This window comes from Erpetoichthys calabaricus, chromosome 3, assembly GCF_900747795.2.
Source record: "Erpetoichthys calabaricus chromosome 3, fErpCal1.3, whole genome shotgun sequence".
Classification (NCBI taxonomy): Eukaryota; Metazoa; Chordata; class Cladistia; order Polypteriformes; family Polypteridae; genus Erpetoichthys; species Erpetoichthys calabaricus.
This window is the reverse complement of record NC_041396.2, coordinates 105,658,532-105,685,839: the sequence shown is the minus strand read 5'-3', so window position 1 is coordinate 105,685,839 and position 27,308 is coordinate 105,658,532. Positions and strand designations below refer to the sequence as shown.

Here is a 27,308-nt window from a genome sequence, read left to right as displayed (position 1 = left end):
CTGTGTTCGGATTCAGCGGGTTGGAAAATGGATGGATGGATGGATATTATACTCGGTCATTTATTTATTAAGGAAAATGATCGAATATTACATATTTGTGAGTGACAAAAGTATGTGAACCTTTGCTTTCAGTATCTGGTGTGACCATCCTTTGCAGCAATAACTGCAACTAAATGTTTCTGGTAACTGTTGATCAGTCCTGCACACCGGCTTGGAGGAATTTTAGCCCATTCCTCTCTACAGAACAGCTTCAACTCTGGGATGTTGGTGGGGTTCCTCACATTAACTGCTCGCTTCAGGTCCTTCCACAACATTTCGATTGGATTAAGGTCAGGACTTTGACTTGCCCATTCCAAAACATTAACTTTATTCTTCTTTAACCATTCTTTGGTAGAATGTCTTGTGTGCTTAGGGTCGTTGTCTTGCTGCATGACCCACCTTCTCTTGAGATTCAGGTCATGACAGATGTCCTGACATTTTTCCTTTAGAATTCTCTGATATAATTCACAATTCATTGTTCCATCAATGAAGGCAAGCCGTCCTGGCCCAGATGCAGCAAAACAGGCCCAAACCATGATACTACCACCACCATGTTTCACAGATGGGATAAGGTTCTTATGCCGGAATGCAGTGTTTTCCTTTCTCCAAACATAACGCTTTTCATTTAAACCAAAAAGTTCTATTTTGGTCTCATCCGTCCACAAAACATTCTTCCAATATCTATCCAATAACCTTCTGGTTTGTCCACGTGATCTTTAGCAAACTGCAGACGAGCAGAAATGTTTTTTTTGGAGAGCAGTGGCGTTCACCTTACAACCCTGCCATTCACATCTTTGTTGTTCAGTGTTCTCCTGATGGTGGACGCATGAACATGAACATTAGCCAATGTGAGAGAGGCCTTCAGTTGCTTACAAGTTACCCTGGGGTCCTTTGTGTCCTCGCCGACTATAACACGCCTTGCTCTTGGAGTGATCTTTGGGGAGGGTAACAATGGTCTTGAATTTCCTCCATTTGTACACAATCTGTCTGACTGTGGATTGGTGGAGTCCAAACACTTAGAGATGGTATTGTAACCTTTTCCAGCCTGATGAGCATCAACAACTCTTTTTCTGAGGTCCTCAGAAATCTCCTTTGTTCATGCCATGATACACTTCCACAAACATGTATGTGAAGAGCAGACTTTGATAGATCCCTGGTTCCAGTTGTTGCTGGGAATTGCAGTACACCTAAGTAAGACTGGTACAGGATTAAACAGATTAGGGTAACAGTTGTTTGAGCTGTGTATTAGCTTGGGATTTGTGAGATTTACCAAGACTGTTTACTAGGTTGGTCTACTCTCATACCTAAAGATTAATATATACACACTCGGACATCCTAGGCAGACGATGACTTGAGTGATTCCCAATTGCCAAACACTCTACAATATTTCACATATACGAGTGGTGGCAAATGCCTGTCACTCTCTGTACTTTTCTTAGGGACTTACAGTACTCTTACCAGCACTAACAAACATATGGGTGTCCTTGTGACACAAGAAGACTCAACCACCTTTTTGGTTATATGCCACTTACTGACCAAACAGTAACCCTGAAAAAAATGAGCAAATGGCATCTCCTTTGTCAGCTGGTACCCTAGCAGTTACTTTATTACTTAATAAAAATAATAATATTAAATATAATACATTACTTTACTATAGATAAGAAGGTATAATATAGAAATGTAAAAGCAACATGGTATTTATTAAGTATAGAAGAAGATATAATAATGTAAATTGTAAAGTCTGGATGTATATAGCCTTAGAAAAGTATACTAAAATATTAGCAATGTTGTCTTGGGTGGCTTTTTCATGTAGCAATTGGTGCTATTCATAAGTCATATTCTATGATGCCATATGAACTGGTCACTCTGTGTTGATCTTTGACATTATGTCCCATGTCTTTCCTTTCGCTGCCCTCCTCTGGTCCCTTGGACAAGCCGTACATGGGACTTCAGAACATGAGATGTTTGATTTTCTGGCTGTCCTTTTGGTAAATAACTCTTCTCAAAGTCTTTTTATGCACCTTTGTACAGCTTTCCTTCCCTGGGCTATAAACTACTTGAAACAGCTACTGGTCCTATAGCGCCTGTGCTTATTTTACTTTCCCTTTACAATCAAGTTAGAAACCAACTGAATTAGATGCATTAAATTTATAAATTACTTTATTACATTGCTCGCAATGTTAATTACCCTTGTAGTTAACGTCTTGTAAATTCAGTTCATCCTTATTCTTTGAGCAAATATTAAAACTTAATATAAGCAGTCTGTAGTTTCAGAAATGTAAGATTTTTCACTCCAGGACACACTGCTTTCTTGCAGGATCAGAGTCCTTGGTTCAAATCTTGGCTCAGACTCTGTCAGTGTGGAGTATGCATTTGCATATGTTTTTCTAAAGATGTTCTAGTTTTCTCTGACACCCTAAATAGATTGGTTAGATTTATTAGCCTGCAATCAGTGAGTATGAATATGCCCTCCAATGCTCTCTCCAGGTGGTGTTCATGTCATACCTTTTAGGATAAATTGAAAAAAGCTCAAAATAACAGACCATTAGAATTTTTTTGAACACAGCTCTGACCGGCCCCCTTTTTCACCAAATGTTTGTTTAGATAAAAAATAAAAACACATACAGTATCGTGTTAAAGTCTTAGGAACTTTAGATCACAAAATATTTGTCTTAGACAGTTAATTTATGTGTTCTGGATAGGTGAATCAACAGAAAAGGGTGTATTTTAGAGTTCCAAACATTCCTTTGCAAAAAGTGAAATAGTACAATAAGATGTTCGATGTCCTTAGGGAAAGAAACTAATTAACTAAAAAAACGTGAGATCTTGGTAAGAATATACCACATTGCTTGATTAAACAAATATAACAAATAGTTGCTCCTGATCATAGAAGTTATCTGTTGGTTGAACCAAAGAGATTACTTGAAACAGAAACAGCTGGGGAGAGGGAATAAACCTGGGTAAGGGACAACCTTACTAAAAAGATGAGATTGTGGTAAATGTGGTGGCTTAATACAAATAATGCCACGCACACAGTAAGTAATAAAATTTGGATCTGTGTATTTCAGTTGAAAGAGTCACAATTATATAATACACAATATGATTAATAGCCCTTTAGCAACACCCTCGCCAAAAACTAACATATACATATAGCCTACAAATGTATAATACACAATCATAATCAAATAGCCCTTTGTGAAATTAAAAAAAAATGATGAGATAACTCCAACAAGTTCACAGATACCCAAAATTATTGGTAATGCAATGGATGTAACTTTTCCAGATGGTAAAAAATGGAAATATAGGGTTTCACCAGTCTTTATGAACATCATCCAAGTAATCAAAAATTCGAGAGTTCTTTGCTGCTGCTGGAATAATGTAGGATGTGTTTCCCCTTTTACATCCATTCATTGCTTGATCTGATCTTTTCCACAATGCCATTTTTTTTCTTCCTTAACCCAGCTGCATTAAAAACTTCTGTTCTCGCATAAACACCTACCCGTAGTACAAATCCGTGCCTCCTATTAGTCCTTTTCTCGTCATTATTCCCTCAGCAGGCATCATAATATTTTCTTCTTTACATCCAGGCACAATCAAACTACCAGACTTACGCACATAAAATAAATATAACAATCAACAGGTGTAGACAAACAAGGAAAAGAATTATGTACGAGGTATCCTGTTGTATTTATGGCAAGTCTAAAAAAATGTGTAATATCTGTTTTGTTCATTTTAATTCAAACAATTTCCTCCTCCTTCATTTATAGAATTAGTTGACTTGAGGTAAAATTGTTACTGGCATTCTCAAAATGTTGAAATTGCTTAGAATAGATCAAAATAAAGTTTTAATTTTGTATCTATTTACAGTAGAAATGTTTCACAACTGTCTTTTACAAGCAATTGTTTAATTGCGTCAATGGTATTAACAAGTGTCATTTTTACATATCAAATATACAGTTAGGGCGGCACGGTGGCGCAGTGGGTAGCGCTGCTGCCTCGCAGTTGGGATCGCCTGGGTTCGCTTCCCGGGTCCCCCCTGCGTGGAGTTTGTATGTTCTCCCCGTGTCTGCGTGGGTTTCCTCCGGGCGCTCCGGTTTCCTCCCACAATCCAAAAGACATGCAGGTTAGGTGGATTGGCGATTCTAAATTGGCCCTAGTGTGTGCTTGGTGTGTGGGTGTGTTTGTGTGTGTCCTGCGGTGGGTTGGCACCCTGCCCGGGATTGGTTCCTGCCTTGTGCCCTGTGTTGGCTGGGATTGGCTCCAGCAGACCCCCGTGACCCTGTGTTCGGATTCAGCGGGTTGGAAAATGGATGGATGGAAATATACAGTTAGGTCCATAAATATTTGGACAGAGACAACTTTTTTTCTAATTTTGGTTCTGTACATTACCACAATGAATTTTAAATGAAACAACTCAGATGCAGTTGAAGTGCAGACTTTCAGCTTTAATTCAGTGGGGTGAACAAAACGATTGCATAAAAATGTGAGACAACTAAAGCATTTTTTTAACACAATCCCTTCATTTCAGGGGCTCAAAAGTAATTGGACAATTGACTCAAAGGCTATTTCATGGGCAGGTGTGGGCAAGTCCATCGTTATGTCATTATCAATTAAGCAGATAAAAGGCCTGGAGTTGATTTGAGGTGTGGTGCTTGCTGTGAACAGACAACATGCGGTCAAAGGAGCTCTCCATGCAGGTGAAAGAAGCCATCCTTAAGCTGCGAAAACAGAAAAAACCCATCCGAGAAATTGCTACAATATTATGAGTGGCAGAATCTACAGTTTGGTACATCCTGAGAAAGAAAGCAAGCACTGGTGAACTCAGCAACGCAAAAAGACCTGGACGTCAACGGAAGACAACAGTGGTGGATGATCACAGAATCATTTCCATGGTGAAGTGAAACCCCTTCACAACAGCCAACCAAGTGAACAACACTCTCCAGGGGGTAGGCGTATCGATATCCAAGTCTGCCATAAAGAGAAGACTGCATGAAAGTAAATACAGAGGGTGCACTGCAAGGTGCAAGCCACTCATAAGCTTCAAGAATAGAAAGGATAGATTGGACTTTGCTAAACTTTTGCTAAAAAAGCCAGCACAGTTCTGGAAAAACATTCTTTGGACAGATGAAACCAAGATCAACCTCTACCAGAATGATGGCAAGAAAAAAGTATGGAGAAGGCGTGGAACAGCTCATTATCCAAAGAATTCCACATCATCTGTAAAACACGGTGGAGGCAGTGTGATGGCTTGGGCGTGCATGGCTGCTGCCAGTGGCACTGGGACACTAGTGTTTATTGATGATGTGACACAGTACAGAAGCAGCTGAATGAATTCTGAGGTGTTCAGAGACATACTGTCTGCTCAAATCCAGCTAAATGCAGTCAAATTGATTGGGTGGCGTTTCATGATACAGATGGACAATGACCCAAAACATACAGCCAAAGCAAACCCAGGAGTTTATTAAAGCAAAGAAGTGGAAAAAGTCTTGAATGGTCAAGTCAGTCACCTGATCTTAACCCAATTGAGCATGCATTTCACTTGTTGAAGACTAAACTTCAGACAGAAAGGCCCACAAACAAACAGCAACTGAAAGCCGCTGCAGTAAAGGCCTGGCAGAGCATTAAAAAGGAGGAAACCCAGCATCTGGTGATGTCCATGAGTTCAAGACTTCAGGCTGTCATTGCCAGCAAAGGGTTTTCAACCAAGTATTAGAAATGAACATTTTATTTCCAGTTATTTCATTTGTCCAATTACTTTTGAGCCCCTGAAATGAAGGGATTGTCCATCCATCCATCCATCCATTTTCCAACCCGCTGAATCCGAACACAGGGTCACGGGGGTCTGCTGGAGCCAATCCCAGCCAACACAGGGCACAAGGCAGGGAACCAATCCTGGGCAGGGTGCCAACCCACCGCAGCCCTGAAATGAAGGGATTGTGTTAAAAAAAATGCTTTAGTTGCCTCACATTTTTTATGCAATCATTTTGTTCACCCCACTGAATTAAAGCTGAAAGTCTGCACTTCAACTGCATCTGAGTTGTTTCATTTGAAATTCATTGTGGTAATGTACAGAAACAAAATTAGAAAAAAGTTGTCCAAATATTTATGGACCTAACTGTAAGTATGCAATTTCAAACATAGTGTGAGGGATGAAGAAGAGGTCTCTCACTTGAAATCATCTTTTTTTCTTTCCTCCCACAGTGTTCAGTGTGGACTGCAGTACTGTGGAGTGCCCTCCTGTTCAACAGGTTGCCTGCCCAGCTGACAGCTATGAAACTCAGGTCAGGCTCACTGCTGACGGCTGCTGCACTCTGCCCACAAGGTAGGATAATTAATGTTAATACTCTAGGGCCAGAGGATGGTGTGGCACTCATAAAGCCATTCTTGGCAGGGCTTTATCTGTTGTAGCTTAATTGAATTTTAAAAAAAAAAACAAAGATAAACTGTTGGGAATATAGCAGTTTTCTGGCAGGGTAACTTGAAAGAAATCATAGATTTTTTTTTCCAGAGTAGCAAATGTAAATGTCTGCAGCGATTAATTAATATTGAAGCCATAGGCGGCTGCAGCCTGCAGTTAAACACCATCTGCATTGTATCCAAGGGAAGAAATGTGCAAGCAAATATGGTATTCCTCATTTTGAAATTTCTTGAATAATTGGCTTGTTTAAAGAAGCTGACATTTATTCGTGAAAAATTTCTAACGTGTATTAAAAAATAACCAGAGCTTCATATACCCTCTTTAACCTATATACAGTATTTATGTCATGGAAGTCATTAGGCATTCAGACCTTTAGAAATCTATATTGACAGTGTGTATGCATCCTTTGATTAACTACATCTCAAATACAGAATTACTGCAACAGGCTGTTTTTAGGTACAAATTATCAAAAGGAATGTTCACTACTTCTCTAATCTTTCATCAGCATCTAAGCCTGAATATATTTTACCTGGTAATGAATAAAATATTGTAGTATTTCTAGACTCTGTCAACTCATTTCACAGTGTGTACCTCAGATGATCTTAGGCAATGATAGGAAAAAGACATCTGAATGAATATTTCAGACAAGGAATTGAACTCAGCCATTTATATCACACACTCTTCTTCATGCTGTATAAAGCATCTCATGAGTCATCTTAAAAACTGAGCATTGTACAAATTGCTCAAGATTACATTTATCCAGTTATCAAGCACTGGCCTCGCTAGTTCAAACGAGTTTGGATTGTCCTAAGCAAAGTTCATTTTGGGAGAAAATATTCACTTATTTGTTAGATAATACTGCATTCCCTTCAGAGATTAATATAGTGTACCAAATATCAAAAATTAACCCTTATTTATTATCCTTTAATGGCACTGTTTGAAGTAAAACAATATTTTGTTTCATAGGGTTCTATGGTAACCCTATTTTCACCTTTATTTTCCTCGCTGTGTACACTTTACCAAAATTTCTCAAATGCCATAATGTCATCAATCTTTGGTCAGGTACACTAGTTCAGCTCAGCACTTTCTCTCCTTTCCATTCTTTATCTAAACCTCTGGCAATTAGACAGAGTAAAGGAACAGGCAGAAGTTAAGCTACACATTTAATTATGCATTTTTGATAATATGCACAAAATATTAAGGAAGCAGAATACAATGTGAATTTTGGCAAACAGTTCAATTACAACCTAAGTAGCAGTGTATCTTGCATCCATAGATGGCTCTCTGCTTATCATCAGTCTAGTTTGCCTTGCTGCCACATGCTGTTTAAATTGGAGTATTGAAACAGGCTACATGCCTGTCACAATATGGCTGCCATGGTGTAGCTGTCTTCATCATGGCCTTCTCCTCATGGCCAGGTGTTGAGAGAGCGAGGCACTGGCAAGGTGACCAACTTTATACCATTCTTATCACAAGTCATAAACCAATGGAGCGTTGTGGTACAGAATGGCGTCCAATTCAAAACCTATTATAAACAGCAATAATTCAGACCAATAGAATTTGTTTACCTGTCCCTGCCTTGGCCATTTACCAATGAAAACACTCAGACAATTGTGACCTGCTCTTGCCAGCTAAACAGTTTATGGCATTCCCGTGGAGAATGGCTTATAGGCTCATGTAAGTCCAAACACAGTTACCCTTACCAGACTGGTTTGATACATGCTCCATTCCACCAGTAGACTGGGAAAAGGGTTGTTTAGATACACATCAGAGCACTGCTGATCCTTTCAGTAAAGTAAAACATGTCTCCTGAAACACTGTCTAATATTACTTTTAATTTGTCTAACTTACAAATAAGACATACAACATATTTATTAACTTACATGCTAGATATACACTCCAGTACACACCAGAAGGTATAAGATTATAAAATGATAAACCAATTAATAATTTCTTGTGCTATGTTACTTGTGTGTTAAATTATCTTGCTCAGTAGAAAGAATCTACCTTCTGTAACTCATTGGGAAAGTGATATCTTACCTTATCTAATACAAGAAAAAAATCACATTTTCTTTGCATGGGATGGTGCAAAGCTTATCCAGAGTTTAACAAGAATGTATTAACATTGCTTTAAAATAAGCCTTCCTGACCTGCTTTTTCTTTCTTTTTTCTTTAAATGCTTTAATATATGATAGGAGCTATCTTATTATAGCCTGTGTCTTCAATTTTCTCTCTGAACTGGATAGCGGTGGGTGTTTCATTGTTGATTGCTATAATGCATTTAAATTTTTCTAATGTTTTACAGATTTCGTTTTTTGATGATTGTGTTTTACATATTGGAATGTAGTCTAAGTTCAATAAAACTTATTTTAAAAAGTCTGAATTAGCATACGATATCCTAATTCAGGGTGTTCCTAAGAAATGTGATGAATAACTTCATGAAGTAGTAGTACATAATAAATGAGAATAGTTGCATCATATATTTGAAATATTAAACTGTGTGCTTCAATTTAAATGTTTAAAGTCTAAATATTCTTGTTTGTAATAGAAATGTGTAGTTTTTCACCATCTCATAGAGGTCCATAGAGGGCTAGTTTCCTAGTAAATAATTAAAAATAACATCATATTCTCAATCACTCACCTTGAAATAATCTAAAAGGATAACCCACACAAGTTTGAAATCGGTAATTTTTCACCTTCTGAGAGTGGTTGTTAGAGGGTCAGGACAACCAGTAAATCAAATATCAAAAGTATTAACATCATCATAATCATCAGACTTGAAATAGAGTAAAAACAACGCTCTAAATGCCTATATTGCTGATCCATATTTTTTTGAAGTTTTGTAAAAAGGACTAACTTTGATGCCTTGTATCCAATTAGAGGGCGAGCCCTCCGGGTCTGTTAATGCTGCGGTGCACAACTTCAAGTCCTTCTGATTGATTTTGTGGAAGATACCTATTGGTTTACTCTCTTTCATAAGAGTGTAATTTTCTGCACAAAATACGGTTCAAAAATGGCCAAAAAATTAGTTTGTTTTTTTTTTACGTTTAGAGGGTAAAAAACGGGAGTACCCCATAACTAGTTTTCAAAATGAATTGAACAGTATGGAATATTTGGGGGTTCTTGTACCAATGAGTCAGGTGGTGCTAGACAAAGTAATTCTTATGAATACAAAAATCACACCTTAACAGAAAAGCACCTGGTAATCAAGATTCTTGTGTAACCTAAGACAAGTATCCTTTCCTTGGTTATATAGCCAGCATTTGGAATGTCTCTAGTGGTAACTACAGTGCAGCCTGATAACACATTGATTAGCACTGTTGTTCTAAGGCTCAGGGTACTGTGGGTTCAGTTCCAGGTCTGGTCACTGTCTTTGTTCCTCTTTAATGAGCTTCCTCTTGTTTTTTCTTTCATTTCAGGATCTTCAGCAGGTTAAATGTAATTTGGTGATGTTTTTGATTATAATTATTTTCCTTCTTTGTTTTCTGTTACTTTGAGAATTTTACATTTCTCATCCAAATGCATTTCCACAATGCAACATACAGTATTACTGCACACTTGTCCATTGATCATGCTTCAGATGAAGTCTATATACAGTCCATCTAGAAAGTATTCACAGCGCATCACTTTTTCCACCTTTTGTTATGTTACAGCCTTATTCCAAAATGGATTAAATTCATTTTTTTCCTCAGAATTCTACACACAACACCCCATAATGACAACGTGAAAAAGTTTACTTGAGGTTTTTACAGATTTATTAAAAATAAAAAAACTGAGAAATCCCATGTACATAAGTATTCACAGCCTTTGCTCAATACTTTGTCGATGCACCTTTGGCAGCAATTACAGCCTCAAGTCTTTTTGAATATGATGCCACAAGCTTGCCACACCTATCCTTGGCCAGTTCGCCTATTCCTCTTTGCAGCACCTCTCAAGCTCCATCAGGTTGGATGGGAAGCGTTGGTGCACAGCCATTTTAAGATCTCTCCAGAGATGTTTCAATCGGATTCAAGTCTGGACTCTCGCTGGGCCACTCAAGGACATTCACAGAGTTGTCCTGAAGCCACTCCTTTGATATCTTGGCTGTGTGCTTAGGGTCGTTGTCCTGCTGAAAGATGAACCGTCGCCCCAGTCTGAGGTCAAGAGCGCTCTGGAGCAGGTTTTCATCCAGGATGTCTCTGTACATTGCTGCAGTCATCTTTCCCTTTATCCTGACTAGTCTCCCAGTCCCTGCCGCTGAAAAACATCCCCACAGCATGATGCTGCCACCACCATGCTTCACTGTAGGGATGGTGCCAGGTTTCCTCCAAACGTGACGCCTGGCATTCACACCAAAGAGTTCAATCTTTGTCTCATCAGACCAGAGAATTTTCTTTCTCATGGTCTGAGAGTCCTTCAGGTGCCTTTTGGCAAACTCCAGGCGGGCTGCCATGTGCCTTTTACTAAGGAGTGGCTTCCGTCTGGCCACTCTACCATATAGGCCTGATTGGTGGATTGCTGCAGAGATGGTTGTCCTTCTGGAAGGTTCTCCTCTCTCCACAGAGGACCTCAGGAGCTCTGACAGAGTGACCATCGGGTTCTTGGTCACCTCCCTGACTAAGGCCCTTCCCCCCCGATCACTCAGTTCAGATGGCCAGCCAGCTCTAGAAGAGTCCTGGTGGTTTCGAACTTCTTCCACTTACGGATGATGGAGGCCACTGTGCTCATTGGGTCCTTCAAAGCAGCAGAAATTTTTCTGTAACCTTCCCCAGATTTGTGCCTCGAGACAATCCTGTCTCGGAGGTCTACAGATAATTCCTTTGACTTCATGCTTGGTTTGTGCTCTGACATGAACTGTCAACTGTGGTACCTTATATAGACAGGTGTCTGCCTTTCCAAATCATGTCCAGTCAACTGAATTTACCACAGGTGGACTCCAATTAAGCTGCAGAAACATCTCAAGGATGATCAGGGAACACAGGATGCACCTGAGCTCAATTTCAAGCTTCATGGCAAAGGCTGTGAATACTTATGTACGTGTGCTTTCTCAGTTTTTTAATTTTTAGTAAATTTGCAAAAACCTCAAGTAAACTTTTTTCACGTTGTCATTATGGGTGTTGTGTGTAGAATTCTGAGGAAAAAAATGAATTTAATCCATTTTGGAATAAGGCTGTAACATAACAAAATGTGGAAAAAGTGATGCGCTGTAAATACTTTCCAGATGCACTGTAGATGAGGGATATTCCATTTAATGATTTGTTCTTGTATTATCCAAATCAGGATACAATTCTGATATTACAAAGTGCCCTTAAATTAAAAAGTAATACTTTGTTTACAGCTTTAATTATTTTAGTAATTCCACATCATAATACCAAGATGCTCATCAGTTAAACTCTTCTTAAGGGACATTTTGTAAGGGTAATATATTTTATGATAAACATCATTTTATTATAATAAATGAATTAGCTTAGTGAAGCATTTTTCAAAACACAGTGAACTCAATATATATAAAAATAGTTTAAGTAGTGTTTTGGAATAAGGCTGTAACATAACAAAATGTGGAAAAAGTGATGCGCTGTGAATACTTTCCGGATGCACTGTAAGAACCAGGGCTTGTAGAATGAAGTTTGGCTTTAGTTCATGAAAAAATAAGGAAAGATGCTGTTAACTAAAAGATGAAAACAAATTGTTTCAGTTAAATATTCTATTATAAATTCTTTGCTTCTTTAATGATGATTTCTGAATTTGCCCGATTAACAACCTTTGCCTGTCCTTTGCCTTTGCCTGTGATTCCAGGTTCAGTGTTTTCTTCCTTACTTCTGCCACTCATTGAGTATGACTTAACCTCCAGCGAAACATTTTTTTTGGTTGTTTATGGAAAGATATCCTCGTTGGTCAAAAGAGATATATTTGATTGTTTGAATGTCACTAAGGTAGACCAATGGAAGCATCTATGTGTCTCTGATAAGAGTTTAGAATCTAATGGAACTGGCCCTGAAAAAACTGTAAAATAGAACTAAGCTATCAAAATTACATTTCTGCATGACTGAAAATTATTATTTACAGTGTGAAGTTCTCATAGCTTGCTACAGCAGTAAAAAACAAACAATAAAAGTGCAGTACCTTACTACTTCAGCTAATGAGTTATAGGCCTATGTTGTTTAAAAGCAGCCTCCTCAGCGTTTCAGGACAGATCCCGTAAACTGCCAGGAGCTGCCAATGATCGCAAATACTATTTGCCAGTAAGTCTAAAGTCACACTGCAGACATGATCTATGATGAATCTAGAGGTTGTATAGATTTTTGCTCAAGTCTGTGCACTTCAATTTTTAAGCTTCAGACTATTTTCTTTCTTGCAGATCTCTCATATTGCTTCGATTTCTTTGCATAAAACTGCCTGCTTGGGTCTCATCTGTATTAGATGGTGATCTTGCTTTCTTTAATAGTTTCACAGATTTCTTATGTAAGTTTTTGGCCGTTTTTGGTGCCCCTGAATGAAGAGCCCTCTCAACTCAACTAAACTTTCAAAAAGACAATAAATCCCTTTGTTCTGTGTATTTCAAACATTAGCAGTAGACTTAGAATTAAATTTAGATCCATTAATTACAGTATTTTGCATCTGTCTGCCTGGAAAACTGAAGGATAAACTGTCCAGATATAAGTTAGGCCTCATTTACATGATATCAGAGAAAAGAATTGTGACAGAAAATACTGTGCATTGTAAATGAGGACAAATCTATGCAAGTGGGACACCGTTGTTAAGCTGCTTTAGACTGGCAAAGAAAAACTCAGAACTTTGTGTTTATGTTGTGTCTCTACGGTTATTTTAAAGGAAATTAAAATACGTGGCTTCTGCTTAATTCTTAAGGCTTATTAATGCCTTTCTCTGTTTAAAGAAAGTGCATTTACAGTCTTCTCTGTTTTTTATTTTTTTATTTTTAAGACTCTTTTTATAGTTACCAGTGTCACAAGAAAGAAAAGGGGAACTTCTGAATAAAGTATCCAGACCTTTTGTTTTACTTTTCTGACATTGTGTTTCTGGTCAACGCATATAATATTACATGGATGAGATTAATTGCTGAACATGATAAATACCATATTTGAAGTTTTAAAGGCAGTAGTGTAGGATTATTGATCAAGAGTGTCATGGGATGGAAAATCATGTTTTTGAAAAAAAAAAGACATTTTTTAACATTAACATGTATGCTTTTGTCTCTGAATATAATAAACAACACTTTGTTTTTAGTGCAGACTGCTATGTATGCCTATATATACCCTCATTGTCGTCTTCCAAACTTCTAACATACAGTGTGGAATTTTACTGTAGGCAGTTTTAAATTATTTATTTATTGTCAGTTATTTTTAATCAGCAGAATGTACAAGCCTCTTGGCTTGTCAGCTTTTTTAGGTGCAATTTAGAACTCAATTCATACTTTAAAGTGCATACTGAAACACATATATTGTATACTGAGACTTTATCTTTTACACACACACACACACACACACACACACACACACACACACACACAGAAAAAAAAAGTTGGGGGCAGCAAGTGCAAACAAAGGCAGAGGAAGAGAAGCTGTGGCATTTGCAGTTTAACCTCAAGAAGAATAAAAATCCTGTTGTGTTTTCAAGACTAAAAAGCTTCTATTATTAGTGCTTTTATCTGTTTGTGGAATTGCTTTAGAAATAAAAAAAATGACCTATTTGATTTTATTTTGTGAGGGGAATGGCGTGACCAATTGTCTCTCAGTTTCAATCATTTTAACTTGTAATGTAGACAAATTTGAATGTGGGAGTTGAAATAATGACCAGATTACCTTTTTAATGGAGCACCGTATGTAATTCTGATAAATGAATGGAGGCTATTCATTCATACAGTTGTGCATCCAGCAATATGTACATTTTATAACCAAAGTGTTCAGTCCAGATCAAAATGTATCATGTAGCAAAAGCTCATAATCTTGGAGACATGCAGTAACACGGCTGCTAAAACAGAATATTTAATTGCTGAAATTGAATCAAGAAACACCACGTTTATATTGTTTGTTGTTTTTGAAATAAAACTAATGTTTAATAGTAAAAAACAACTAAAATTTGCCAAAAGTGGTGAAAACACAAACAACACATATTTGTCCTCCAGTTGTGAGTAATTATTGCTGTTCAAGTCAGTGTACTAGAGTGTAGGCATAATGTGAGGCTGCTTGAAAACAGCAGAGCAGTGGCTGTTTTACAGAAATTTGCAATCTTAAATTGACAAGTTAAAGGTACTAATCAAAAAAACAAAAAAAGCAGGGGAAGATTTGGAAAATCATCAGTTCGTAATATCTTGAATTTTGAGCTAATTTGACATATCCATTAAATATTACTGTTTTGTAAGTGTTATTAACCAGGCAATGTCACTTCTATTCACTGATTGCAGTCTCACGATAGCAAATAACACAAGCCTGACAAACCTGATTTGAAAAGTGTGCAGGTTATGAAAGCAGTGTTAAAGAGTTTGTGCAAATGCAAACATCCTGAATTATTTTGGTATTCATTCATGACATAATAATGTTTGAGTTTTTTGTATGTTACAAGGAGTGTCTATATTTCTGTCAATAGACAGAAACTATTGAATAATCTTGCACAGACAAGATAAATCGGGTAGTCCAAATTTGAGCATATCATTGTTTATAAACCGTATGTTGGAATTTTCCAAAGTCAGTAAGCGCCACCTCCTCTATTTGTTGCCACCCTTGGAAGAAATCTCCCCTCTCTACTACACATGATTTTTTTTTTTTTTTGTAAATTCCGGTTTTTGAAACTTTAGGCCTTCTACTTTGTATTTCATATCAAACCACATTTATTGTTCTTAAATTTTAAGAATAATTCATTAATAATATTAGGTGGACATAAGGACAATTTAGGACATACACATTTAACAAGGTATTATTAGTTTTTGCATGTGTTGTACAGATGAAGAAATTCACCTATTAGTTTTACCTAATAAAAGTTCAGTATTTAACAATTTAAGACCTAAAGATATGTGGTACTTCAAATTTCACTTAATTTCAATTCTTGGGGTCAGGAAATTAAGCAAAGGTTGAGAAACCATGGTTTAAGAGCAGGACAGTTTCAAAATATGTAACCTAACAGTGCAGGCTCTTGTGGACTGAATCTTGCCCTGGGTACATTTTAGACAATTTTAGATGAGATCTATGTGACCAATGAACATTATTTATGCTATTTGTGTAGTAGTCCCTCTTACTAAATGCAGACTTTAGTTTCCGGTATTTTCGTGGTGAGAAGTTAAGCAAAATGACACCTTTTATTGCTTCAAAAGCTTGCATATTGTAATCGTCTCTAGTTAGTCAGTAAAAGGTGGCACTTTTCTTAATTTCTCATCATATCCATAATGGGCTAACATTGTACACACTCCCTAGTACAACAATATTTTTGTCAAATTTTTTGAAAAAATATCTTCTAACTATCAACATTTAAGAGCACAATCTGAATTAACTTTTCTCTTCATAACCAGAAAGTCTTTCAGATTGTTTTTCAACATAATTTTATCCATTCATCTATCCATCCATTATCCATTTCATCCATTCATGCATCCATTATTGAACTTTCTTTAATATATGTCAAATATATAGTATCTTGCCAACACTGGGTGAAAAACAGAAATCAACACAGATAAGGCAACATTAGCTTTTCAGATAATAGAAACACTTTTTAAGATATTTCATAATATTTTCTTTTACAGTTTAAGATCTCTGCAATACGTTTTTTAAATACTTTATCTCAAATGCAATACAAGATCGCTCAGATATATTTTGAGAAACCTCACTTGCCCTTCTATACATTTTAATATATCTGAAATTCATTTTCAGATATCTCAAAATCGTTTCCTGTAAAATTTCCTGTTCTTTCAGTAAGACTTCCTGTGCATTTTAAGATATCTCAAAATGCATGCTCAGGAAGTTATTTTGAGATACTTTCAAAATCCATTGCACATATCTCAAAATGGCCAGGAAATTATTTTGAAATATCTGGTAACACCTTTCAAATTTCTTTATTTTATATACAGTATCGAATAATGATATTCAGATATTTGAAGATATATTAATTTTACAGTATTTTTGAAATGCCTTGAAATTATATCCTAGACCATTTTAAGATGTTTCAAATGCGTTTGTGGATATATTAAAGAGTATACAATTTGAAAACAGACAATTTTGCAGGATGTCATTTTGAAACATATATAATGCGGAGACAAATATATTTCATATATTTGAAAATAGCCAGGATATTATATTAAGATACTGTATCTTGAAAAATTTTTGAAATATCTAAAAAACACATTTAAGATATTCTGAAACAGATACACTTTCAGATCTGTGTAATTTATTTAAAGATGATCTCAGATTGATATCTGTCAATGTTGAACCAGCTTGCCATGTGCAGATACCTTTATATCTCAAATAACAAAAAATTAAATATCCCATTAACTCACAACATTGGCATGATCAATCAAAAGCATTTAACAACTGTCACAGAAGCCTGTGAAGAACAGAGCTTTAGCATGTTATTAAATATTGAGAAACACATAGGATACATACACATTTATAACTACTGAAAGCCATTTCAAATTAGACATCAGTTAACATAAGAATCCTTACAGCTTGGACTCTAGGAGAAAAATGGGACATATGAAATACTAGGGTGCATGGTGTGATAAAGTCCAAAAAATCCAGCAAGTGACAGTATAAGAAGAGTCTTCTTCTTCTTCTTTCAGCTGCTCCTGTTAAGGGTTGCCACAGCGGATCATCTTCTTCCATATCTTTCTGTCCTCTGCATCTTGTTCTGTTACACCCATCACCTGCATATCCTCTCTCACCACATCCATAAACCTTCGCTTAGACCTTCCTCTTTTCCTCTTCCCCGGCAGCTCTATCCTTAGCATCCTTCTCCCAATGTCCAAACCAACCCAATCTCGCCTCTCTGACTTTGTCTCCTAACAATCTAACTTGAGCTGACCCTCTAAAGTACTCAATTCTAATCCTATCCATCCTCGTCACAACCCAGTGCAAATCTAGCATCTTTAACTCTGCTACCTCCAGCTCTATCTCTTGCTTTTTGGCCAGTGCCACCGTCCTCCAACCCACATAACATAGCTGGTCTCACTGCCGTCCTGTAGACCTTCCCTTTCACACTTGCTGATACCCGTCTGTCACAAATTACTCCTGACACTCTTCTCCACCATTCCATGCCTGCTCTCTCTTTTTCACCTCTCTTCCATAATCCCTATTACTCTGTACTGTTGATCCCAAGTATTTAAACTCATCCACCGTTGCCAACTCTACTCCCTCCATCCTCACCATTCCACTGACCTCCTCTCATTTACACACATGTATTCTGTCTTGTTCCTACTGACCTTCATTCCTCTCCTCTTTAGAGCATATTTCCACCTCTCCAGGGTCTCCTCAACCTACTCCCTACTATCGCTACAGATCACAATGTCATCAGCAAACATCATAGTCAATGGGGACTCCTGTCTAATCTCATCTGTCAACCTGTCCATCACCATTGCAAATAAGAAAGGGCTGAGAGCCAATCTCTGATGTAATCCCACCTCCAACTTGAATACATCCGTCACTCCTACCGCAGATCTCACCACTGTCACACTTCCCTCATACATACAGTGCATCTGGAAAGTATTCACAGCGCATCAACTTTTTTCACATTTTGTTATGTTACAGCTTTATTCCAAAACACTACTTAAACTATTTTTATATATATTGAGTTTACTGTGTTTTGAAAAATGCTTCACTAAGCTAGTTTATTTATTATAATAAAATGATGTTTATCATAAATATATTACCCTTACAAAATATCCGTTAAGAAGAGTTTAACTGATGAGCATCTTGGTATTATGATGTGGATTACTAAATAATTAAAGCCTGTAAACAAAGTATTACTTTTTAATTTAAGGGCACTTTGTAATATCAGAATTGTATCCTGATTTGGATAATACAAGAACAAATCATTAAATGGAACATCCCTCATCTACAGTGCATCTGGAAAGTATTTACAGCGCAATCACTTTTTCCACATTTTGGTTATGTTACAGCCTTATTCCAAAATGGATTAAATTCATTTTTTTCCCTCAGAATTCTACACACACACCCCATAATGACAATGTGAAAAAAGTTTACTTGAGGTTTTTGCAAATTTATTAAAAATAAAAAAATTGAGAAAGCACATGTACATAAGTATTCACAGCCTTTGCCATGAAGCTCGAAATTGAGCTCAGGTGCATCCTGTTTCCCCTGATCATCCTTGAGATGTTTCTGCAGCTTAATTGGAGTCCACCTTGTGGTAAGTTCAGTTGACTGGACATGATTTGGAAAGGCACACACCTGTCTATATAAGGTCCCACAGTTGACAGTTCATGTCAGAGCACAAACCAAGCATGAAGTCAAAAAAATTGTCTGTAGACCTCCGGGACAGGATTGTCTCGAGGCAAAAAATCTGGGGAAGGTTACAGAAATATTTCTGCTGCTTTGAAGGTCCCAATGAGCGCAGTGGCCTCCATCATCCGTAAGTGGAAGAAGTCCGAAACCACCAGGACTCTTCCTAGAGCTGGCCGGCCATCTAAACTGAGCGACCGGGGGAGAAAGGCTTTAGGTCAGGGAGGTGACCACGAACCCGATGGTCACTCTGTCAGAGCTCCAGAGGTCCTCTGTGGAGAGAGGAGAACCTTCCAGAAGGACAACCATCTCTGCAGCAATCCACCAATGAGGCCTATATGGTAGAGTGGCCAGACGAAGCCACTCCTTAGTAAAAGGCACATGGCAGCCCGCCTGGAGTTTGCCAAAAGGCACCTGAAGGACTCTCAGACCATGAGAAAGAAAAATTCTCTGGTCTGATGCGACAAAGATTGAACTCTTTGGTGTGAATGCCAGGCATCACGTTTGGAGGAAACCTGGCACCATCCCTACACTGAAGCATGGTGGTGGCCAGCATCGGCTGTGGGGATTTTTTTCAGCTGCAGGAACTGGAAGACTAGTCAGGATAAAGGGAAAGATGACTGCAGCAATGTATGACTGCAGCAATGTACAGAGACATCCTGGATGAAAACCTGCTCCAGAGCACTCTTGACCTCAGACTGGGGTGACAGTTCATCTTTCAGCAGGACAACGACCCTAAGCACACAGCCAAGATATCAAAGGAGTGGCCTTCAGGACAACTCTGTGAATGTCCTTGAGGGGCCCAGCCAGAACCCAGACTTGAATCCGATTGACACATCTCTGGAGAGATCTTAAAATGGCTGTGCACCAACGCTTCCCATCCAACCTGATGGAGCTTGAGAAGTGCTGCAAAGAGGAATGGGCGAAACTGGCCAAGGATAGGTGTGCCAAGCTTGTGGCTCATATTCAAAAAGACTTGAGGCTGTAATTGCTGCCAAAGATGCATCGTCAAAGTATTGAGCAAAGGCTGTGAATACTTATGTACATATGCTTTTCTCAGTTTTTTTATTTTTTAATAAATTTGCAAAAACATCAAGTAAACTTTTTCACATTGTTATTATGGGGGTGTTGTGTGTAGAATTCTGAGAAAAAAAAATGAATTTAATCCATTTTGGATAAGGCTGTAACATAACAAAATGTGGAAAAAGTGATGCGCTGTGAATACTTTGCGGATGCACTGTATCCTGTACAACTCTTACATAACTTCTCTGCCACTCCCGACTTCCTTATACAATACCACAGCTCCTCTCAAGGCACCCTGTCATATGCTTTCTCCAGGTCCACAAAGACACAATGCAACTCCTTCTGGCCTTCTCTAAACTTCTCCATCAAACATCCTCAGAGCAAACATTGCATCTGTGGTGCTCTTTCTTGGCATGAAACCATACTGCTGCTCACTAACATCACCTCACTTCTTAACCTAGCTTCCACTACTGTTTCCATTACTTCATGTTGTGGCTCATCAATTTTATTCCCCTGTAGTTAATGCAGTCCTGCACATCCTCCTTATTCTTAAATATCAGCACCAGTACACTTCTTCTCCACTCCTCAGGCATCCTCTCACTTTTCCAAGATTCCATTAAACAACTGGTTAAAAACTCCACTGCCATCTTTCCTAAACACCTCCATGCTTCCATAGGTATGTCATCTGGACCAACGGCCTTTCCATTTTTCATCCTCTTCATAGCTGTCCTTACTTCCTCCTTGATAATCCTTTGTACTTCCTGATTCACTATCTCCACATCATCCAACCTCTTCTCTCTCTGGTTCTCTTCATTCATTAGCCTCTCAAAGTACTCTTTCCATCTGCTCAACACACTCTTCTCGCTTCTGAGTACGTTTCCCTCTTTATTTTTTATCACCCTACCCTGCTGCACATCTTTCCCAGCTTGAACCCTCAGTCTAGCCAGTCGGTACAGGTCCTTTTCTCCCTCCTTAGTGTCCAACCTCTCATACAACTCATCATAGCCTTTTCTTTAGCCTTCATCACATCTGTCTTCACCTTGCGTCTTATCTCCTTGTACTCTTGTCTACTTTCTGCATCTCTCTGACCTATCCCACTTCTTCTTTCCCATCCTCTTCCTCTGTATACTCTCCTGTATTTCCTCATTCCACCACCAGGTTTTCTTTTCCTCCTTCCTCTTTCCATATGTCACGCCAAGCACCCTTCTTGCTGTCACCCTTACTACATCTTCTGTAGTTTCCCAGCTTTCTGGTAACTTTTCATTACCACCCAGTGCCTCTCTTGCCTCCTCCATTAACTCAACCTTGCAGTCTTCCTTTTCAACTTCCTCCATTTGATCCTTGGCTCTGCCCTCACTCTCTTCCTCTTCTTGATCTCCAACGTCATCCTACAGACCACCATCCCTTGCTGCTTAACTACACTTTCCCGCTGCCACCACTTTGCAGTCTCAATCTCCTTCAGATCACCTCTTCTACATAGGAGTAATCTACCTGTGGGCATCTTCCTCCACTCTTGTATGTAACCCTATGTTCCTTCCTCTTCTTAAAATACGTATTCACTACAGCCATGTCCATCCTTTTTGCAAATCCACTATCCTCTGACCTTCTTCATTTCTCTCCTTGACACCATACCTACCCATCACCTCCTCATCTCCACTGTTGCCTTCAACAACATGCCCATTGAAATCCGCTTCAATCACCACTTTCTGTCCCATGGGTACACTGTTCATCACTTTATCCAACTCAGTCCAAAAATCTTCTTTCTCACCCATTGCACACCCAACTTGCGGTGCATATGCACTAACAACATTCATCATCATACCTCCAATTTCCAGCTTCATAATCATTACTCTGCCTGACACTCTTTTCACATCCAAAACACTCTTGACATACTGTTCCTTCAGAATAACTCCTACCCCCCATTTCTCCTCCCATCCACATCATGATAGAACAATTTGAATCCACCTCCAATCCACCTGGCCTTACTCCTTGTCCATTTAGTCTCTTGCATGCACAATATATCATCCTTCCATCTCTCCATCATATCTGCTAACTCTCTCCCCTTAACAGTCATACTGCCAACATTCAAAGTTCCTACCCTCAGTTCCACTCTCTTTACTTTCTTCCCCTCCTCCTGCCTCCAGATACGTCTCCCCCTTCTTCTTCAGCCAACAGTAGCCCAATTTCCGCCAGCACCCTGTTGGCTAACAGTACTGTGGCGGTCGTTGTTAACCCGGGGCTCGATGATCTGGTATGGAAATTTGTATTGTTGTCCGCATATTGATTTGGCAAAATTTTATACTGGATGCCCTTCCTGACGTAAGCCTCTCCATTTATCCGGGCTTGAGACTGGCACGAAGAAACACACTGGTTTATGCATCCTCTGTAGCTGGGTTAAGAGTGCCATGACATATATGTGGAGGCACTTAGCATGGCTAAATGAGAGCCTTTATCCCATGATCAAATTTCTTCATATGTGGTAAAGACCTTCATTTAGCCAGGCTAAGTGCCACCCAGTATTATGTCAAGGCACTTCTCCAATACTGTCACTTGTTGGATTTTTGGGACTTTACCATGTATGAAGATATTTGATCATCAGAGGACACCGATAATGTAAATGCAAACATGTAACCTGATATCATCAAACCCATTATATCACTTTTACGGGCATGGGGGCCAGTACCTACCCAAAAAGCATTAGGTACAAGACAAGATTATGAAACCAAAATAAGTGTTGCAATTTCCTTTTTTTTACAGAACTCTCCATCAGAGTTTTACCTGTCGATATTTGAATCCATTATGCATGAATACAAATTACAAATATCATTTGTGGCTGCACATTGAATGTTTTGTGTGTGATATTCAAGACATTTTTAGTTTTGTATTGCTGCTAAAACTAGTACCCAACACATGTGTGAGGCATCTGTTATATACTGTACATATGTTCTAATAGTTTGTCTTGGGCAGAAGGTTCAAGCTAATGTGAAAAATAATTATTTAGCATGCCTCATTTTTTATAATATATATATATTTCTGTATTTTGAGTAGCAATTTTAGTGAATTCTGTCTCTGACAAGTTTGTGTTAAACATGACATTTCTGCAGCATATCCTCACTGTGAATAACAACATGTAATAATGTCACAAATTTACTTCAGCAGCATCTACTCCTCAACGCATCTTTCTGCATCTCTATCTTATACTGATAAACATTTACAACTTATTGTCTGACATTTTTCCAGAGGGTGAAACCACACTTTTCAATATGACAAAAATGCAAATTAGCTACAGTTAATTATTAATACATGAAGGTTTTAATACCAAACTTCTTTTCAATATCTGGTCATTTAGTAAAGTAGCTTGGTAATACAGTACAGTCTTTTATCCATTATAACACAGAGTAAACTTCATTTCAACAACTTTTGTGAAGCCTGATTATAGCTCTCATGATCCATCTCCTAAACAAGTTCATTCAACCTTTTTCCTTAAATGCAGTTGTAAATGTTCTTAGCATGTCTTTTAAAATGTAATAAAATCATTTTGCTCACTAACCTATGAACTTCCAGAGGGTGAAAGCAAATATGCAATTAAGATGTAAAAAAATCATTAACTCTTTAAATAACTCATCACCAGGGCAATATTCTGCACAATACAGTGTTGACAATACCAATAATGCTTAAAAAATGTGTTTGTTCTCAAATTTCTTCACTTTCTGACCTGCACTCACCACACACTTCATTGGCCAGCAATTGAACTGTCTGCTACAAAATGATTTGAAGCATTCCTGCTTACCTCTAAAAGATAAAAGAAAGTATAATACAATATTCTACAATATAGGAATAAAAATTAGATTTGAAATGCAAAGCTCTCCTCCTTTATAACTCAGTACAGCTACAAATTGCAGCATCTTCATCTTGGTTGCATATTAGCTGTGTTTTTATCCAGGTCTAACTCTGGACAAGTTCACTATATAGATTCATTTATATACATAAAAATTTTGCATATATAGATAGCATTTCACTACATATTGCATTTTATGTATAATTTGTATGTGACAAATAAAATTAGATTTTATTTCAATTCATTCCTCTCCGCCGTTTATGTGACCTGGTTGTGTGGTTATTTGCTGCTCCCAATATTCCACCGACATGCTTTTCTAGGGGAATACATTACATTTTAGCATGCACTGCACCACACTGCACTAACCGTCTTAAACATTTTATCACTTCTCAGCATCTGTTTATTGACTCTTATCATCCATGTCACTTCTCCCCGAAACTGTCGAGTTCTCCTCACCTTCATTACAGTGTCTGCCAGTCTCATTCCTGCCTTTTTCTGTCCATGCTTTTAAGTATAGATATTCAATTTTTATTTTATTTTATTCATTTATCCGTTTTCAGATTTGCTTAAATCACCTCATCATCACTTGTTAGGAGCCTACCTTGATAACCTATGGACATACGGCCAGAAACAACATGACAAACACACACTATTTGCCTGCCAGTTTAAATCAACCAGCTAACCTAACACATATGCCTTTGGGGTGTACAGTAGGAGTTAAACCAAAGTGACTGGAGAAAGACGTGAATTGCAGTCAGAGACAAAATGTAGTGAATTCCATATGTTAAGTGCCCAGGTCAAGAGTCATACCCAAGAAGCTATATCTACGTAGGTAGGACCATGCTGCTCAATTCATTGACATTCCTTTAATAATATAAAAACTAATTTAAGAGACCTGCTGTAAAACTCCATTCTTAACACATTCTATATCATTTTTGGGAAGTATATTTCAACATAACTTATCTTTTCTGAATTATATTAATATATAGCAGCAACTGTAAGCACTCCTTGTTGGCTACTTTCTCACATCCTCTTCCGTGAGATGCTGAATCTAAAGCCCCATGAATGGAATTCTGTGATGTAGCCACCCCTGAAACTGTTATAGCACTTAAATATTACTTTCTGATTTTCAAATAATTATTTTAAAATATGGATGATCAGCTTGTATAGTTAATGCCAATCTAGTAACTTGTTCTTGTTAATGTTGCAATACATTAGCTAAAAACAAAGCGTATATGCTATAAATATATTATAAATTCCATCCAGAAGCACTTGAATCATCTTGAAGCATTTACTTTTAATTTTAAGGAGGTTAACCTGAGGTGGCACCGCATGTTAGCATCAGTTTTTTTGGTCCTGGCCAAGCGTAGCTTCTATGCTTTGTGTTGCATGTGCGATGACTCACGTATAAAATTGCACTTTGAGGCAGAAGTTTATTCTCTGCCTTATCGGTGGATTCTCCTTAACAAGAAACTGACATTAGCTTCCAGCTGGGAGGGCCATTCAGTGTCAGGCAGAATTCAAAGTTAGCAATTTTCCTAGCCAAGCAAAATGATTCCTTACTGTTTTTATGCTGGTTAAAAAAAACATGCACTTTGGGCCAAGTCTAGTTTCTGTTTTCAAATTAAAAACGATTATCCTTATGAAATGTTAGTGTACACCCATTGTGACATTAAAAATATTGACCTTTCCTTAAGGAGTTGCATGTAGACTTTAAGTCCTATTTTTATATCAGTTTGCTTCTGGTAATGTGTATAACTGCTAGGTAAAAGAACTTAAGGGGTATTTTTGTGTATATGTGCAAATTTAGCACTTACATTTTTGTTGCTTCAGCAGATCTGCTAAAATTAATAACAGATCTCCAGGTACAGAACAGCTGTATAAATTGCTGTTGACAAGCGTTTATTTTATTTTTTACTGTAACAAATCTATTACAGTATAATGAGTTTTGGAAATAGCTATTTGCCCCTGTCAGTGCTGTCACTGTGTGTTGATGTATTGCTTAGCTTGCCTTTTATGGTTGATTCCTTCTTGCTTCCAGGTGTGAGTGCTTGCCAGGCATATGCAGTTTTCCCCAGTGTGAACCAGGATCAGTCCCCCGTATCGTCTCCCGAGGTGATGGCTCACCTGGAAAATGCTGCGACTCTTTTGAGTGCGTCAATGGTAAGTCTTTTTGGTGGATATGTGCCCACTTCCATGTCTCCATTCAGAAAAAAGTTGCATTTAGTTATGTTTTTTTTTTCCATAACGGTAATTTTTTTGGACAACATAGATTTTCATTGATTAATTCTAGTATGGCAAGTGAGTACTGAGCAGTACAGAAAATTCATGTTTTATCATTAAACTAAGACATTTTCTCCATATTTAAACAGTTTGAAAATTTTCAGATTACACAGAAACTTTAAAACTTCAACCTGCGTGGCACTGATGCAGAGTATAATACTTGGCCAGTGCAGTAATGTGTAATTAATAAGCACAGTGTCATTACAAAGTAATTTAGTTCACTGAAATTCTGATTTTTTTTTTCTCTTCAAATCCATCAAGCCATTCATTTTATTAGCAGCCATAGTTTCACTCATGTTTATTTCAATTACAGATTTTCCAGCTTAACAAAGGTTAATCGGCACACACTGCAAAGTGACAATGCAACTAATCTGTCTGACATTCTTGCTTTATAAAAATTAAAGTGATCATTTTATGTGGCTTCTTTCAACTCATTCTTATGTACACATTTTTATTATAGGCTTAAAAGATTATGAGGTGGATCAATTCTGTCTCCCTCACAGACAAAAAATACAATGTCAAGTGTAAAGATTCTGCAAATTACAAAGATGATGCTCCCTCTGGCCTGTTACAAACTGTATAATGTGCAAAATGCAACCTTTGTCTGGTTCCCATTACTCATTTAATACATTAAAGTGTTGACATACTTCAGACTCATTATATGCTGGAAATATTACACTGAATAGTGCCTTACATGGAATTGAGTTTAATGATGTCAAAGTGAAAAGTCTTTAATGGTCATTAATAATGGGAAGCATCCTTGGTCTGATTAGAGACAAAAACAATACCTAGGAATTGTTTTTTTTTTTAAAAAACAGTGCAAAGAATATAAGCATGAAAAATACAGTTTAGTCTTTCCCAGAATCCAAGAAGGCACATTATCAGGAGTCAGTCATCATCAATCAGTGGTGATGGTTATGTATGCGTATCTGCAGAGTGTGTCTGTCACCATTATATTGTCTAAATACAGATGACAGTAATGGCAGTAATAGGTCTGTAAACTTATAAATGCCCATGCTTCCACAATCCAAACTGAAACTGGAAATTTTTAAGGTTTTATGTATTGTGGATTTGTTTCTCACTGATTCGATCAATAAATCAATTCAACAGTTGACTGAGCAAGCAAGCCAGTAAGACATTTTTATGCAGTATATGATTGTAAGCTGTTTACATTAAAGTACAACATAAAAAAATCCACTATCTGCATATATTAACAGATGGAGATACTAAGATCAATGTAGGCTGTTTATTAAAAAAGCATCACTGATGAAAA

At 37.7% G+C, this 27,308-nt stretch overlaps 1 protein-coding gene across 1 annotated transcript in view; it reads left to right on the top strand.

Annotated features, from left to right (window-relative positions):
* crim1 (cysteine rich transmembrane BMP regulator 1 (chordin-like)) overlaps positions 1–27,308 on the top strand; it is a 907,432-nt gene that overhangs the window by 346,658 nt on the left and 533,466 nt on the right. Inside the window, exons 4-5 of the mRNA XM_051925587.1 lie at positions 6,241–6,361; positions 25,794–25,915. Of these exons, the coding sequence (XP_051781547.1) occupies positions 6,241–6,361; positions 25,794–25,915 (243 nt within the window). The remainder of the gene's footprint in view (positions 1–6,240; positions 6,362–25,793; positions 25,916–27,308) is intronic.